A 17,682-nucleotide genomic window follows, 5' to 3' on the forward strand; every position below is an offset into this window, starting at 1 on the left:
GTCCGAAATTAATTTAATACATTTAATTGGGTTAAACAAAAAATTTGGGGTTTGAAAATTTGAAAACATTTAGTTGAGGTTCAAAAAAAGCTCATCAAGGTTAGTTAGGGTTGGGTTCAGAGGTCAAGGCTGAGTGTTAGGGTTGGCTTGGATAGCGAATTAGTGTGAACTTGGTGCTTTTTGCTAGCACGCAACAGTCCAGCTAGCAAAAAGCACCTGGCAAAATCCAGCTAGTTCATAAATATTTTCATTGTGGATTAGGGTTCTGCACACAAGAAGAGGTTCGGAAGCACTAATCTAGAACATACATGCACATTATCTATCAGCTTAATTCCAAAAATAGACACAAATACAAACTATTTACTTATATTAGAGCAGAAGTACATCATAATTGTGTTTCCACCAAAGGTTTGTACAATACATTAGCTATGACAATTTATGACCTTATAATTAAAATGAGCTAAAGCTCATGTTGTTTTCCGCGCCTCACTCATATCAAGGTCAACTTCCTGTTTAAAACCTGCCCCACCCACCTACGTGATGTCACACCTATGAGGGCATGCAGTTTTAATATGGTTTTTCCACAGCTATGGCTCAACAAAAAATGAGCATAGCGTTAGTTCAGGCAGGACATGATGTCAAGCTCAGCTCACATCCCAGCTACATCAGCTGATCTCAAACAGCCAATCAACTGATGGAGCAGCTGATTGACGGAAGGGAGTCAGCTGATAGATCACATGATTCTTTTCTATGCAACCAATTGGTGAATCTCATTCAGGACGCCCTATTTAAACTGCTCTGGCCTGCCTACTGTTGCTGCTTCCTCTGCAAGCCACTTTGCAACCTGCCTCCACCCCAGCTCTTCCTTTTCATGTTGTGTCTGACTTATCAATGTCATTTCTGTTTGTCATTGATGTTGCTCTGTTCTGTTCCCAGGGGGTCTTTGCTGCTGCTCTCCCCGCCTTAGACTTTCCATGTAGGCACATGGAAGGGCAGAGAGGTGTGCTCTCTCCTCGTTTGCACTTGGAAGGGCAGACAGGTGTGCTCTCTCCGCCTCAGGCTTCCCACATAGGCGCATGGAAGAGGCCTAAGAAAGGCAGAGGCCCCAGGACAGAGCCATACTGCCAAAAATAATACTGCAAATGGAAATAAAGTTTTCCTCGACTTAGGCGCTCTTAAGTTTTTCTTCTCTCTCATCAGGTGAGAAAATAAACCCTGTGTAGTTATACTGTCCCATTTGACCTTATGTCCAAATCACCCATAATTCTCCCTAAGGTTTTGAGTGTAAGACTTTTGTAGTGGAGTATTTACTCATGCTGCAGTAAATGACCTGAATACTTCCTCCACCACTGGTCACATCTGCTCGTGCTGAACCCAAAGCTTTCAATATTCTGTAACAGACACACAGACAGAGGAGGCGGACAGGAAGTGTTATAACATTTATTATTATAGGGCGTCACACAACACAGAATAACACGAACACATGCTGCTTGAAATGCCATGCTGGATCAGTTTTCCCCAAAGGCCAGTGTTAACATGAGAAGCCACCAGATAAATCCACAATATCATTTAAATAGAGGTTACACATCATCTCCATGACAGACGACAGATGGACGTGCTTCAGATGAAGAGTTAAGGCGTAGGTCTCTAGTGTTTGGTCTTTAATAAATGCCACTTAGAACAACACAAAGATCTGATTAGACAATGCAAGTTTAAAAAAAAAAAAAGTTTTTTTTTTTTCTGGCACACGATATAATGGCCAAAATAAAAAATGAAAATACTTTAAGAGGTCCAGAACCCAAAGGAAAAGCTGTTAAATGCTACTCAACACTATAATATTTAACTAGATATTTAAATCTATATCGTTCCCTAACACATTTGCATTAAAGTTCTAGAAGTACATAAAACTGAAAAAATAGAAAGAGGAAAACTTAGAGCTGAACACTATATATTTATAACATTCATATATTCTACAAGTCGATCTTTGTCTTACAGTAAATTCATAATAGAATATCACATCAGTACTCCCAATGCTATGATCACAAGTCAACGGACTGCACATTAAGTGTGAATGACCTCTTCATTGTTTAACAACAAAGGCACTGAGTACAAATAAAATCTATTTTTCTAACTAAAAGGAGCAATACAAAGTATAACACTAAGTTAACCATTTTATTCAGTTGCTTTAACCTTTGCCCAGCTTGGAAACTACGGAGGATGAATTCTGCCAAAATAAAATAAATAAATAAATGACTCGATAAATAAATTATGCCGTTAAATGTATGAAAAATAGTATTAAAAACAAAAATAATAAAATGTGATCTTTGTATTGGTTCCCCTATTTATTTACTTGCCTGCTTAATTTCCCAATTTAATTATTTATTTGCATTTATTTTTAAATGTATTAATTTATATTTGCATTTATTTTTTAAATTTAATTTTACATGTATTTATTTATAAATATATTTAATTCTATAAATATTTATGCATTTTTTTTCTGAATTTGTTTATTTTTGTATTATTTTCTTTTCCCCCCATTATTTCTTGTTATGAGGTCAACTTTGGTTTATCAACATTAGAGTGCATGGATCCACTAAATATGCATTGCTTCTATAATGCCATGCCTAAATAAATAAATTCATCTTAAAAAATCAAAAATAAATCGAAATGCAAAAATAAATACATTTAAAAATTACTTATATATATAAATGGGGAATCAATTTTTTAAAAGGAAATATATATAAAGAAGAATTTTGAAATCAGCTATGTCACATTTGTTTTCAATTTTTTTGGCACATTTAATGTCATATCAATTTATTTATCAAGTCTTTTTTTTTTTTTTTTTTAGAATGTTTGATTTTGGCAGTCTCGGTCCTCCATACAACACAACCACTCGCAGTTGATTCATCTCAGATATGTAAAGAACATAATGCTACATTTTTATACTGTCAAGACAATTCTGAAGCGGTTTTCTCACCGTGAATACTTTCAGAAATGACACTGGGGGTAAAATTTTGTATTTCCAGATCAGCCACTGTGTTTGACAAAAAATGTCAATCATGTATTGTCCAGCCGAATTAAAATGACACTTGTCTCAATCTCCTCCGTGTCCCTGAAGTACAGTTTGAAAATGGAGATAAGATTTTAATGACTAATGACTGATGTCTAATTAACTTGTTAAAAAATACTGGCCTTTCCAAATGATGGTAAGGAACATTACACATCAAACAGGTTAACAACGTTACTGTATTTGTGGCAAGACAGGCAGCGTTTTCACCAACAGTTACAACTGGTCAAATAAGCAGACACACAAGGAAACGAAAGGAAACGGTCACACTCACATCAAAGACAAAAACAAGATGAAATTTGCTCAGACCAAACAAGCCACATGTTTATTCACAGAAAATGAAGAAAATGGTGTGACTATGAAAACTTTTGTTTGATAACGGTCAGTGGCAAAATAGAAACAATATATTTAAAGGTCACAGATTCTGTAAAGTGGTTAAAGATAATTCACAATGTGATTAAACAGGAAATTAAAACAGGGCAGCCTGGATGAACTAGTTAAACAACACAGGTATGAAAATAAAAGTAATAAAAATTTATAACAGCAGCAACAAAAGGCTCATTCGGGTTTAAATCCTGCCATCTAGAGATTGAAACTTGTTGCACACTGTCCTCATGTCACAATTGATTGTGTAACACTGAGCCATCACTTTGTCATCTGGCTTTCAACAGTTAAATGATTGTAACAGACTACGTGTGGTAATTCGACTGAAGAGAAGAAATGAGAGCTGAAAAAAAGAGTCATTGGTCCAACCGCTCGATTAACATCTACCAAACTGAAGACAAACCCCCTTGTCACACCTCAATTATCCTGCAACTTATATTCCTGCTTTGTCATCACAGATTTGGTGACAACTTTCAAACTGAAGATGTGAGGAGGATGTTACTGTTTAAAGTTATAAAATATGTATATAGTGATGGACAGATTACGAGACAATGGGTTCCCGGGTGCAGACATGGAAAAAACAACAACACATGAACACACTCCTTCTACAAAGGAGCAAGACCCCCATACTGAAAGAGACAAAAACATAGTTTCTAGTCGTGAAGTGTGTCTTTGTGGTTGTTTGTATGCAGGGTTCCCACACTTTCAACACAATATTTAACCCCATATCCATGACTTGAAGTAAAATGTGTCCTGATACAGCCATACGCTATCAAACACGCCCTTCCCTGGCATTTGCAGATAAGTGCAACTGCTAGCACTTGCCAACTTTACTCACTTATTAGACATTCAAGCCACTGCCTAGCTGCAGATGATGCCAATAGAGCTGACTGGCACATACGGGTACTTTTTGTGCTTCTTTCCCTCAAAAGGGAGCGTGTATCACATGATACTAGTGACGTTTCAACAGTCACGCAGCGCAGCACTAGATTTTAAATCAGTAATACAAGGAACATGTACATGTAATGTTAGACATGTTTATGAACATATGTTAAACAGCCAACATAATGTGTATTCAACACCTTTCCAAAACACTGTTATTTCCAAACAATTTCCAGGCCTTTATCATTTCATAACTTTTCAAGGAATTTCGTGGGAACCCTGTTTATGTCTATGTGGTGGTTTTACGTCTCTTTGTGGTTGTGTTGTGTTCCTTTATAGTCGTTTTATGTCTTCGTGGTTGTGTTGTGTTCCTTTATAGTCATTTTACATCTCTATGTGGTTGTTTTACGTCTCTTTACAATGTCTGTTGTTCCTTTTTTGTTGTTTTCTGTCTCTTTGCGATTAGTTGGTATGTCTTTGAGGTTGTCTGATTTTTCTTTCCAATAAAGGGCCGTCCACACCGAGAATGATAACTAAAAATGGTTCTAACTCAAGTGGATGGTGTAGGCCACACCACAACTTTAACGAAAGTGACAGTCTGGATCACTTTCAGAGCGAACACAGACAGCCGGTCAAAATCAAATCCATCTGAATTTACAGGGCGTCACAGCTGGGGTGCGCAGCGTTTGGCACCAGTGTTTACATAACTTTATTGTTCATCAGTATTGATGCTCATATTATTATCGTTCTTGATGTGGACGGCTCTTAAGGTGTGTCACTTCAAACAGAGTGTCTGGCCCCAGGGCCCCCTGACCCTTTGGACCCTTAGGCCTTTGCCCGGGTGGCCCATTTAGTAATCCATCCATGATTGTAGTCTACAAAATATTTCAAAACAACATCGGAGCAATATGTGACAGCATCTGAGTAGGAGGAGGACTGACAGTTAATCTCAGGAGGAGTAAAGAGACAGAGAGGAGTAACAAAATGGATTAAAGCTCAGACCCTGAACGATTACCACTCGAGTTATAAAGAAATGTCCGGTAAGCCCGGCAGGCGTCCAGGGTTTCTTCTTTAAGGCTAAACTTCTCTAAGTATGGCTTTGTGTTTATCGCGGCCTATGAGTCCAAACATGCGACAAAAGTGAAGAGTAAACACTGTTGTTAGTACAAGCAGATGTTACAAGAGCGATATTAAAACTTAATCCAGCTATAACACAGCGATATACTGTGTGACATACAGTGATATATTTATATATATATAGTGATTGTGACATAAATCCATCTAAAGCCAAACCACTTACTGTCCTAAGGTTTGGGCACTTGAGTGGTGAACAGGCACTGCACATCAGAACGAGAAGACAGGCAACATGACAGAGGTAAGAATTATCATACAAGTGATTCAGATAGTACTGATACCATAATAAATTTTACAATCACAGTGGGTGAAGATCTGGTATGTGTAACAGCGGTTTGGTAATCCATCGAGATCTCTCTGAGTTAGAGTTAACTAATCTATGAAAGCATAAAGGCAAAGGAAAAATAAAAGCTGCCCATCACACTGGGCTCAGTCTACTGCGAGGTACGTCACTAACTGGGCGCTGAGCGTTGGATGACAGTTGGAGGATGAAGAGGCGGGAGCTGCTCCCAACGGTGAATACACCTGACAGGGAGGTGGTGCACTCCAAACTCCAGGCAGAAACTTAAACAGCTCTGGAGAACAATATCAAGATTTGGCCGTTGTGTTTTGGACTCTTTCTAGCACTGAAGACTGGAGGCTTCTCCCTCCAAAAATGATATCTAACACCACCACATTCAAAGTGGGCCGACTGGAGAGGATGGCAGCATATAATCCTGGCTAACTAGTGCAGTGTGATAAGGATCAATGTATCTACAACTAAAAACAAAACATATAATCTGGTCCTTTAGAAGTAAGGCCCCAGCTTTTTTTTTCCTTTAGAAAATTAAAAACCTCTTAAAAATATAAAAACTTCTTGGTTGGTGTCAAGTGTTTCTGGTCAAAGGCAGTTGCATAAGGGGTCAGAGGCTGAAAAAACTCTTTTCATGCTTGAGGCAGATATATGTGGAAGGATTCAGAGTAACGAGGCTCTGGCCTGATTCATCAGATGGCTGTTTGGCACTGTGGGCCCATCATCTTCTGGAGCGCAGGGATCTGTGGGGACAGGGGACAAGACGATTAGCTGGTTTTAATGGAGAATTACAAAAATAAAGGGCCTAACTCACAGTGCTGTCAAACATTCAGACACAATTCCTCTATGTACACATTAATCTCTACATTTACATATTTAATAAACAAAAGAAAGAAATGCAACACTTTTGTTTTTGCTCCCATTTTTCCACAAGTTGAAATTAAAGATTTGAGACTTTTTCTATGCACAACACAAAAGACTTATCTCGCTCTCATTTATGTATCTCCCTTAGTCTGACTCACCTGATGTTAACTGTGGCTATAAGCCTGCTGTTGGCCAACTGTCTCCCTTCCTTCCACTGTTACCATTTTCAAAATCCCCTTTTGCTACAGGAAACAACAATCTGCAACCCCGCAACTTACACGCTAATTTGGATTGTGCAGTAAGTCATGTCTGCTTTGTTCTTTCAGTGAATTGTTGTATAGATCTACAGTGGACAGAACAACTTGCTAACGCACTTTGGAAAACCCCGGACTTCATCTTGCCAGATTTAAATGCCTGATGTTGATCTGTTTTCTGACAAAGCCAACTGGAGTTGATTTGCAACGAATTTTGAAATGTCTCCAGTCAAACGATGCCTAAACGTGTTCCTTTTTGCGCTGGGAGGTGTGATCTCGGACCGTCCCAATTCCCCACCAGATCGACAAACCTTTGGGGCGTCAGTGGCTTAGTGGTAGAGCAGGCGCCCCATGTACAAGGCTGTCGCCGCAGCGGCCCAGGTTTGACTGTGGCCCTTTGCTGCATGTCACTCCCTCTTTCTCTCTCTCCCCCCTTCTCACTTGTCTGTCCTATCAAATAAAGACTAAAAATGCCCCAAAAAAGATCAGCAAACCTTCTATTGCTGCTGTCAAAGGAGCTGATCTCCTCCTGGAGAATCTGCACAGTTAGCATGAGCTAACACAGCAGCAGCACTAACTGTACTGAAACATTATACGTTTCAAACAAACTCACACTGACAACAAGGCAGCTAGACTCTTTTGTTAAACCTGTTAGTGACAATTAAGTAACGTTAGCCATGTGATGCTAACAGTTAGCCCTGTCGCTGTGTGTGTTCCCCCTTGACACTATTTTGCAAGGGCAACGTCGCTACATCCTGGGCTTTGAGGATTGTGATTGGTTTAGAGAAACAAACACAAGCACATGGTAATATGGCGATTCCAGAGCTTTCTCAAGCGCTGACACAGCGCTGTGCAGCTAGGTCTCGCTACAGGAGGCAACAATGATGCTCTCGTGATCTCGATTGTTTGCTGTGAGATGGTCATAAAACTCAGCCCGAGCTGTCTTAACTCAGTCTTTTTCCTCATCTTGATGTTCCCGTAAAATCAAACTAGTTTATTATTTTGGTAAGGTTTTAGTTTTGGTTCGTGCAAATACTGAATTTCTAAACATGAACACTGTCAACACTGTCAATAGCTTTGCCCTCTCCAGCACCAAACAGGAAGCTGCAAACTGTGTAGACAGTAAACATCGAGGGGACTCTGGGGAGGTGCAAGAACGTGAACAAGTCTTGGTTTTCTTGGACTGTGCAAAGGAGGAGAGACTGGTGGAGTTGTGGAGTGAAGAAGGGTCGGTGTTTAATCCAGTGTGAATCTGATCCACCAACCAGCACTTATTTTGGTAAAGAATCTTGATTATTAAAACAGTTCGCTTCTCATTCCCTCAGTCTCCTCCCTCTAAAATACCACAGCTAACCAACAGAGGGTGGCAGCGAGTTGAGGCAACAGAATCCAAAATGTAAAGTACACAAATACAGTTTATCTCTATTATGGATAATATTGATGCCAAATTGACAATAATACTGTCGACATATGACACCTTTTATCTTGTATTTCTAGTTAAGTATTTTTGCAGTCATGTAAGAAATTGTTAATATGTCATATTCCTTAAAGGGAGTTTGGTATAATATTTTCCACCAGGAGCAGAATGGGAAATAATCTTAAAAGGATTCTAGTTGAAGACGTGAAAATAGTGATGCAACAAGATCCCCAGTCTTTGCAAAATCTTATAGACCGTGATTCAAAACTCATTTTGTCTTGAGATGACAGAAGGTGTCAGACTTAAGTCTTTTAAAAAGTCTTTCAAAGTGTTCTAGTGTATGACAGGCATTAGTGAGCACTTCTCCTTTTCCAAGATAATCCACCCACCGGACATTAACAGCAACACAACTACACAGGTGTGTCTTGCGCTGGTCCCAATAAAAGGCCGCTCTTAATGTGCAGTTTTGACACAGATTTCACAAGTATTTTGACAAGCCATCCAGACAGCTGATGCAACAACTGATTTGCTCATTGAAGAATTTCTGCACCAGCTGTCAAAAACCGTCTCAGGACAGTTAAAAGATACTTAGTTTATCAAATATCCCAGAGTTGTTTTATGGACTGAAAATGTGAATTTATTGGATTCTTCTATGTCATTGTCTTTGTACGAAAAAAGACTTAGAAATGCTCTGCTCTTAAAATCATTTGATTTACAACACTGATCGCTTTTGGGATCTGTTGTTCATGCTTGGTGTAGTAATGCTTTACATTTGAATTTTAACTGTACAGTTACATGCTGAAAAACTTTCTTAATTCTAGTGTTTAAAATGTATTGACATATTTGACTGTTGTATTTTACCACTTAATGTCTTCTGGGTATGGTTTTCACATAAGCCTGTAGAGGTTTCTACAACACCCTCACACGCACTTTTTTATCATTTTATTCCCTTTTGTTTAGTAATTATGTATGTGAAACAAATAAAATAAAAAGTAAAATACTAAAAGATAAGTTCATCTGTGTGCTCATCATCCTCTGCTGTGTCTTGACCTGACTGCAGTTCATCTTCGTAACCAACTTAAGTGAGCAAATCTTCACTTTCGATGGCGTCTGACACTTCAGAGAAGTGCTCTCTTCATGAATGAATCCCATGTGAATAAAAAAATGCATATATGTAGCCCTAGTCATGTCAAATCCATAATGCAGAGTGCCTAATAAATGTATTTTTCAAGATGAAACTTCACATTTTAGAGCAGCTTTTTTATGGTGACCTGCCCAAGGCACACCTGTGTAGTAATGATGCTGTTTAATAAGCATCTTGATTTGATACCTGTCAGGTGGACGGATTATCTTGGCAAAGAAGTTCTCACTAACACAGATACTAAGAAATGTGTGACCAAAATGTGACAGAAGAATTTAGAAAAAGTCTTTTATTTCAACTTGTAAAAAATGGGAGCAAAAACAAAAGTGTTGCATTTTATATTTTTTGTTTTGTGTACTAGTAAAACATGGCAAGAGATTTTTTAAGAGTAACTTCAGCACCCCCCGACGACCAATGTTGTGGCTGACATGGGGCTGATGATATCTAATTATGGCCAGTTATTCTGAGTTAAGACCATTTACAAGTATCGTGTTTCTGTAACACAAGCTGTATACAGAATGCCATTAAACGTTATTGAGTCAGTATGTCCGTTTGACAACTAAATTAAGTTGAAACTGCATCAATCATAGACTCACTGGTGCAACAAATAAAACAATGTTATGTACAAAATTTACTACAAACTGGATGAAATTTGTAGGAGTAATGAAAATAACCGGTTTGAAAAAAAACCCCAAAACCCTCTTTTAAATCTGTGTTAATTTAATTTCTTAGCCACTCATGGGCAGCTGACAAAGCTGAACATTCAACACTGACATCATCACCTCGTGAAGTTGTTATGGTGACCACTGTCAGCAAACATTCGCTTATTTACACAACAAGATTTTCAGTTTTTAGTCACAACTAATAAACTTTGTTCTTATGTGGGTGGTAAAATTCTCCATGTGGCTTCCCAGGCTGCTCCCAAACTGCACTGCATTCTTGTGCTGTTTTGTTGTCCCTGAAGACGATAAACTAAAAGCATGGAGACTGCAGCTTTGTGAAATGGAGAACTGTTGAGCGTTAGTGGGTGTTTGTGCTCGACTAAATGCCCTCTGGCCCTCAAGCTGTTAAAATAATGTTTCATTCCACTGAAAATCTAATTTCTGGAACAGAACAGCATCACAAGGCTGCTTCGTATTCTGTTTTTAATTTACCAGCAATCATACAGCTGACCTATAAGATAACACAAGGGGTGTGGTGAAGTGTGTGTGATGAACTGCTGCTCTCACCTTAGTCAGATCCACCCCGGTGAGGGCGTTGACAGACACGGGGAGTTCAGCTAGCAGACGGGTCACCTCTCCAGTCACGCGGCTGCCCTCTCCACTCAGGATGACAATCTCATTGGTCTTGGACAGCGGTGCAGCCACCTTACTGGCAATCTGTTAACACAAACGAGCATCTGTTTGTTATTCCACTGACAAAACACTCCTCATCTGGAGAACAGAAGCTGTCAAATCAAAATTAAATAAAAACATAACTGACTTGATAAATACATAAATATGTCATTAAAATAACCGAAAATAATATTAAAAATAAATGTAGGTATTTTTAATTAATACATTGTAACATAATTATTCTTTGTTTTAATTCTTTTTTTATCTACCTTTGTATTCATTCCCCTATTTATTTACACTACTATTTCAGTTTCAAAAGCTAATAAATGCATCAAAAACATTACATAAAAAATTAATACACAATAAATACATTTTAAAAATAATATATATTATTAATTTCAAATTTAAATTTCTAAATTTAATTTTTTTGTACATTTTTCTTTTTAGAAATATAAATTTGAAAATTAACAAAAAAAAAGGGAATTCATTAACAAATAAATAAACAAATTAATTAATTAATTAAAAAGGAGATATATATTGAAAAGTAAATAAATAGGGGAATTAATACAAAGGTAAATAAATCAATACAGAGGTGAATTTAAAAGCATATGTCATTGATTTGGCCACATTTTATCAATTAATTCATGCTTACATTTATTTCTATTTATCTATTTTGAGGCACATTTAATCATTAATTTAATTCTAATTTATTTATTTGAATTAATTTTTCATTTATTTATGAAGTAATTTATCTATTTTTGATTTTGGCAGCTTCCTTACTCCATACCTCATATCATCTACATGACAGGAACTGACATGAGCATATTTCATTCATTCTGTTTCCTCATATTGGTTCTCCAAAAAAACCAAAGTCATCTGTCTCTGATAGGCAGTGTATGAACCAGTGTAATCCAACAAACACCATGCTGAGATGTTGTAGGGGTATAGCATTACCCTAAATGTGAGAGAATGAGTACTTGTAGCATCTGTAAGGCAGGAGGGTTAGTACATTTTTAATGAGTCACATGTAAACCTGCCGGGCGTGTTAAGGAAACATGAGGAAATGTATTTTGTGGATTATTAACAATGGCAGATTGTTTATTGTCAACATGTTTGATTATAATGAACCTATCAGATGATGAAGACTAGTTTGCTGATGTCTGAGAATAAAAATATATACCAGCTTCAGAATGCTAACGGGTTTCATGTTTTAGTAAAGCCAACTGCCTATGGTTATGATTTTAACAGTAAGTATTTACTTGTTAGCATTCACGTGTAAAACAGCTGTTTAAAGAACACACAGATGACTGGAGTGCCAACCCTCTAGTGGTGAAGACATTTGGATAATCAGACCAATAAACCAAACTTCCCAAATGTTGGGGAATTCTTTTAAAACCAGTGGTGTGTGTATAAATGAATACCACAGACCATGGGCAGAGCCTCCAGGACCAGAGCCGTCTTGGCAGCCTCTCCATATTCCTGATAGGCTTCAGCTTTCAGCCTCATCTTCTCAGCCTCTGCCTTTCCCACCGCTTCAATAGAGGAGGCCTCTGCTTCACCGATAAGGCGGATCTTGTCAGCCTCTGCCTGCGCCGTCAGAACTGTCTTTTTCCTGGGGGAGGAGCATGAAAATTAGTTTTAATTAGGCTGCTTTCAGACCTAGAGTTGTCTTGCTTTGGTTCGAATCAGGGACTTATTTTGTTACAAAGTTGCATAATTGTCTAGAGTTGGTTTGTGTTCTCATGGCAGCATTTACAAGAGGACCAGGTAAAATGCCTTGTATGAGAAAGCTACTCTTGATTGGTCAGAATTTCCATGTGGGGAAAAATCCAGGAAGTAAACAAAACGTTGAAGAAGAGTACACTTGCAAGATAAATGTGACACTTTCTAATGTCACAATGGAGGGACAACTACGCAGGTTGATTTTAGCGCTGCTCATCGTGGACTATATTGCTGTCATTGTTCATTTTAGTCAAACCATACAGTTTGAAAACGAGGCGCGGCTCCAACTAGAAAACAATGTTTTGATGCATTGGATATGCTGAATGTGCATATTAAGGCAGTACAGGAGGAGGTGCACATTAATAATCCTCCAGGACTGTAACATGCTCATGTTTAACCCAAACAATGTGTCATGTGACTGCAGTTTTTCTTCAAGAAGGTCTCGGTTTGTATGTTTTGGTGCGCATCTGAGTGCGACTGCTGTGTTCACACCTGCCCAAATGAACTGCACAGCCACTTTGGGCTCCTGGGCCTCTGCCCAGTAGGCCAGTTCAGTAATCCACGACTGTGTTGATGCTAACAAACCTTAACAGCATTACAAAACCTGTTATCGTAGCTAGAAACTTTAAAAACATTACACTCTACACTGGCTGAGACCAACAGTCAAATGACACGAATGATACTGATGATACTTGAACTCCAGGCTGTTTATACCGAGCAGACAGGAGAGGACAACAGAGGTTGTAAGAAGAGGTTGTAAAAATGTATTTTGTGTAGCATGTGGAGCCCCCATTTTTTCCAATATTGGTAACACTTGTGGGCATTTGGATTCCACTTTTTCCGATCTTTGAAAAATAATTTCTTGCGTTTTTTTTCTTTTCCTTTTTTTGTTATCATTTGACATGTTAGAATGGTGTTATACTGCACAAAGCCTTTCCTTAATTGTGCTGTTTCCAAAAAGGTGCAGCAGTGGAAACCCAGCCACAGTGAGTAAAATGTGACAGGAGCAAAAAACACAGTGAAACTGCTCGGGGCTAAGAGATTAATTAAAATATGTACTTGCTGTCTAGCATTAGAAAGACTTGTTATTCAATTTAGAGAGCACATTTGAATCATGTGTTTAAAACATTGGCAGTAGGGCTCCTTTTGTCCACATTTAGTAAACTTAGAATAAGGATAGTGACACTTGAATTATGAAAACTAGTAAAATGATCCTTCATAATGATCAAGTTTGGAGACTTTAACACCTAAATAAAGCTGATGAGAGAATGATATTACTGTGGCCCACTCACTTGCGTCCCTCAGCCAGCTGCTGCATCTTGTAGGCTTCAGCCTCGGCGGGTCTCTTCACGGTGGCGACGAGCTCCTTGTCAGTGCGGTCAATCTCCTTCTCCTCGATAGTGATCTGCTTCTTCCTTTGCACCACCTCAATCTCGATCTCCTCAAGACGGATCTTCTGCTGCTCTTTGGCCGCCTGCAGCTCGTACGCCAGCTGAGCCTCTGCTTTCTAGAGAGGCAGGTTTGGTTTTTTTCATTAATACTTAACTCTAAAGCTTGATTCTTGAATATATACACAATCAAAAGTTTTTAGTACCTTTGTGTTCACTTCCTGATTAAAGGCAGCTTTCTGCATTTCCAGCTCTCGTTTGGAGTCAGCCATTTTTGTGTCAGCTAAGAACTTAACATCCATCATCTCTTTCTTACACTCAGCTTCCTGTAAAAAACAGTGTGGAAAAGATAATGACATGGAGATGGATGAGCAGCAGTTTGTTGGTTTCTCTACTGTGGTAGCTATTAGCTAATAGCTATTAAGAATTGGAGGAAGGATGTTTTTAATGCTTTTACTTTATAGATTTTATTTCCTCTTACCCTGATGCCAGCGTCTCTTTCTGCCTCTGCCACTCCGATGTCTGCGTCCCTCTGTACTGCAGCTGTCTGAGTTTTGCCCAGTGAGCTCAGGTACTCCACTTTATCATACACATCCTGTCAGGAGGACAAATAAATATGGAGGTACAACATGGTCAGTAATTTAATCATGCTATTTCACAGTAGAACCAAAAAGGCTGAATGCAGAATGAAGATGTCCCACACCTTGATGGTGAAGCTGAGGATCTCGATGCCCATGCGGCCGACATCAGGTGCTGCCACCTCTCGCACCAGGGTGGCAAATTTGTCTCTGTCTTGGTAAATCTGCTCAACAGTGAGGGTACCTGAAAGGATGGAAATTGTGTTTAGTGCTGTCCCTGGGGCTGTACCACACTTCAAAACTTTCATGGCACTGATCAAATCACTCAAATACTCTGAGTATTGAAAAATGCCTTGTCATTTGGTACCAATTTTCGATACTTAAGGAGTATATCTGTTCACTGCAAAGCCTCTTTCCCACTGGACAACAACCCCGCTAACACCCACTGACATCTGACTTTTGTTGTTAATGGAAAAAGTTACAATGACTCTGCAGTTGTAATTAGTATTTATCAGCTCAAGCTCTGATTGGTAGTGATGGAAACATGACACCAGGGTGGACACGCTAAGTTTTGGCCCTTTCTGCTGTGACTGTTCATTACTTCTGCAAGTCTCTGTCATCTCAGTCACAAACTCTGTGCATCTCCAGCAAAGCAGTGCTCAAACATTGTTCCAAAACAGTTCACACTGAGTTGGAAAGAGAGACTGAATAAGTAACATATATAAAAAAGAAGAAATCATCCTAATTTTAACTGGCCTTCACTTTGTTTCTACCTTTTTCTACATCTGTTTTCTGGCGTGTTTGTGTCCACATTTGTTTATTTTGAATAAACAGAAGCAACACCTGCTATTTGTCTTGAATATAATATAATGTATGTCTTCAGTTATTCTGTCTCCTTGTGCTCAGTCTGATCAAACTGACCTTTCCTTGTTCTTGTTGCCGCTGGATCGTTGTGCTCTTGTGCATGCTGATACCTGCTCTGTATTAAAACACACCTGCTGAGCACGACGTGTTCAAGTCAACTACATTTTACCAGAAAGGAAAATAAACTGAACTAATCCTGCCCTCTGGCACGTTTCACTCCACAACCACCTATCTGGTAAAACTGCTTCACACTGTGACTCAGTCCAAATCATGGTGACATTTTTATCTCATACTAAACAAAACAGACTGAAACTTGTTAAAGAATAAAAGTAAAATAGCAACAAAATGTATCTAAATTAAGAAACTAGAAATATGATAATTACAACCATTTACAATCTTCTGCTAGCGAATCATGTTTGTGCTGTGATCATGTCTTTCACAGGAAGAGAAGATCTAGTGTATGGAGGACGGAGGCTGCCAAATTAAAACATAAATCAATAAATGACTTGATAAATAAATTAACATGCCATAGAATGTACCAAAATAATAACTGCCTCACTGGAATAATGAAGAAGAAAATCTTAAGAAAATAATAAAGAAATATCTAAGTTTGGGGAAATAAATAAAATATGTATAAGTAAATAAATACATAAAAAATAAAAACGTACATTTAAAATGAGTGCAAAAAATAATACATACATTTAAAAAATAATTATAAATAAATCAATAAATGGAGAAAAAAAATTAAGAAAGTAAATCTATGTCACATTTTCCCAAGTTATTAATACCTACATTTATTTTTTTATATGATTTTTCTAACATTTAATAACATATCTTTTTATTTATCACTTAGTCATTTATCTATTTTTGATTTGGCATCTTCCATCCTCCATACAGGTGAAGCTATCTTTTCTGTTTATTCCTTAATCTTTCTCCTTCTCTACTTTTCTATAATATAGGCAAAGACTGCACAGACTGTCCACATTTGTTGGAAAAACAAGAACAATAACACCACCAACAACAACAACAACAACAAACAAATCGAGCTGTGACAATGCAGTTTGGAGAAATGACTCACCGAGGATGGCACGCAGGTGACCCTCAAGGGTCTGCAGGATCACACTCTTGATCTCAGTGACTGACTTCCCCAGGAACTGCTCGCAGGCATAACCCAGCAGCTCATCTTCCGTCATCACCTTTACCTGGTGCCAACGTTGACAAAGATCGTCAGCTGAACACACAGCCACAAACACAGGCACACAAATACAGGGTGTGGCGCACATAAAAAGACGACACATGCTGGCTTTTGTGGAATCATCCAACAATCATTTTGTATACATCATTTTGTTCACTTTTACACCATCAGTTATGTAAAGAAAACAAAAAGAAACATAACATTTAGAAGAATGGGAAATCAACACACAAATATAATTTAAGAACAATACTGCAAAGTCTGCAATGCATTACTGGCATGGATACATTAAGGCCGGATTGTTTTTAAAAAATTTCTAAGTGCAAGTGCATCTGATTTATGATCTTGCATCCTTGCTATTGGTTTTGCTATGTAGTGATGGACTGCTTCAGTTCTTATTCATACCCAACAGCTAGTGTTGGGGACTGAAGGCTGCACACACTCAGGGCTGATCAGTGTAATTATAATCTTACACACAGTCACCTTGCCTAATTCATCAAGGGGACAAGGGTTTAGAAAACACTGGCCAATACTGACATGGAGCAAATTATAAATGGCCAGATATCAAATGATCTAAAGTTCATGTTCAAGTTCCTGTTGAGTTTATGTTTTTATGAACCCTGAGCAGAATTATATAATAATGCTTTTCCATAATTATATTTTCAATACACCAAAATGGGTTACATTTACAGATAATCATTATTTGTTGTTATTTCAAGAGTAGTGTGTGCGCTGACCATACATGCAGCCTGTTGCAGTTTCTCCTGCTTGTTTCCTCATTTTCTTACAGCTTTTAGACTTTTATCATACTTGTTTAAGTTTTTACTATTGATTTAGTAAAATATTAATTTAGCTCACTGACATTATTACTGAATTTACACTGTACATTTCAACTAATATTCTTATTCAATTCTCATTTATTCAGGGTGTCAACAGGTATCAGACACTTACATTTTCTGCTTTTTAAAACCTTTTAAAGATCCTTTTTAACCAAATTTAAGACAGATTTTTGAACAAATTCCCCTTTTCTTGTTCAAGCACTGCAGGTAAGTATAAAGGTAAGTACACAGTATATATGTGATCCTGTGCTGAGGAAGGTTTTATGTAGGAATATGGTTTTACAGTGAGTGATGTTAATTGACATTTTGTCAGCAGGTAAGTGCAATTAA

At 38.0% G+C, this 17,682-nt stretch overlaps 1 protein-coding gene across 1 annotated transcript in view; it reads right to left on the minus strand.

Moving 5' to 3' along the window:
- Window positions 1-1,714: 1,714 nt before the first annotated feature.
- LOC125898570 (flotillin-2a-like) overlaps window positions 1,715-17,682 on the minus strand; it is a 35,620-nt gene continuing 19,652 nt past the window's right edge. The window contains exons 4-11 of the mRNA XM_049592407.1: window positions 16,400-16,523; window positions 14,583-14,701; window positions 14,361-14,474; window positions 14,086-14,205; window positions 13,784-13,998; window positions 12,198-12,381; window positions 10,665-10,814; window positions 1,715-6,502 (exon numbers count right to left, since the gene is read on the minus strand). Coding sequence (XP_049448364.1) covers window positions 6,452-6,502; window positions 10,665-10,814; window positions 12,198-12,381; window positions 13,784-13,998; window positions 14,086-14,205; window positions 14,361-14,474; window positions 14,583-14,701; window positions 16,400-16,523 — 1,077 coding nt within the window. The 3' untranslated portion in view covers window positions 1,715-6,451. The remainder of the gene's footprint in view (window positions 6,503-10,664; window positions 10,815-12,197; window positions 12,382-13,783; window positions 13,999-14,085; window positions 14,206-14,360; window positions 14,475-14,582; window positions 14,702-16,399; window positions 16,524-17,682) is intronic.

This window comes from Epinephelus fuscoguttatus, linkage group LG12 (assembly GCF_011397635.1).
Source record: "Epinephelus fuscoguttatus linkage group LG12, E.fuscoguttatus.final_Chr_v1".
Lineage (NCBI taxonomy): Eukaryota > Metazoa > Chordata > Actinopteri > Perciformes > Serranidae > Epinephelus > Epinephelus fuscoguttatus.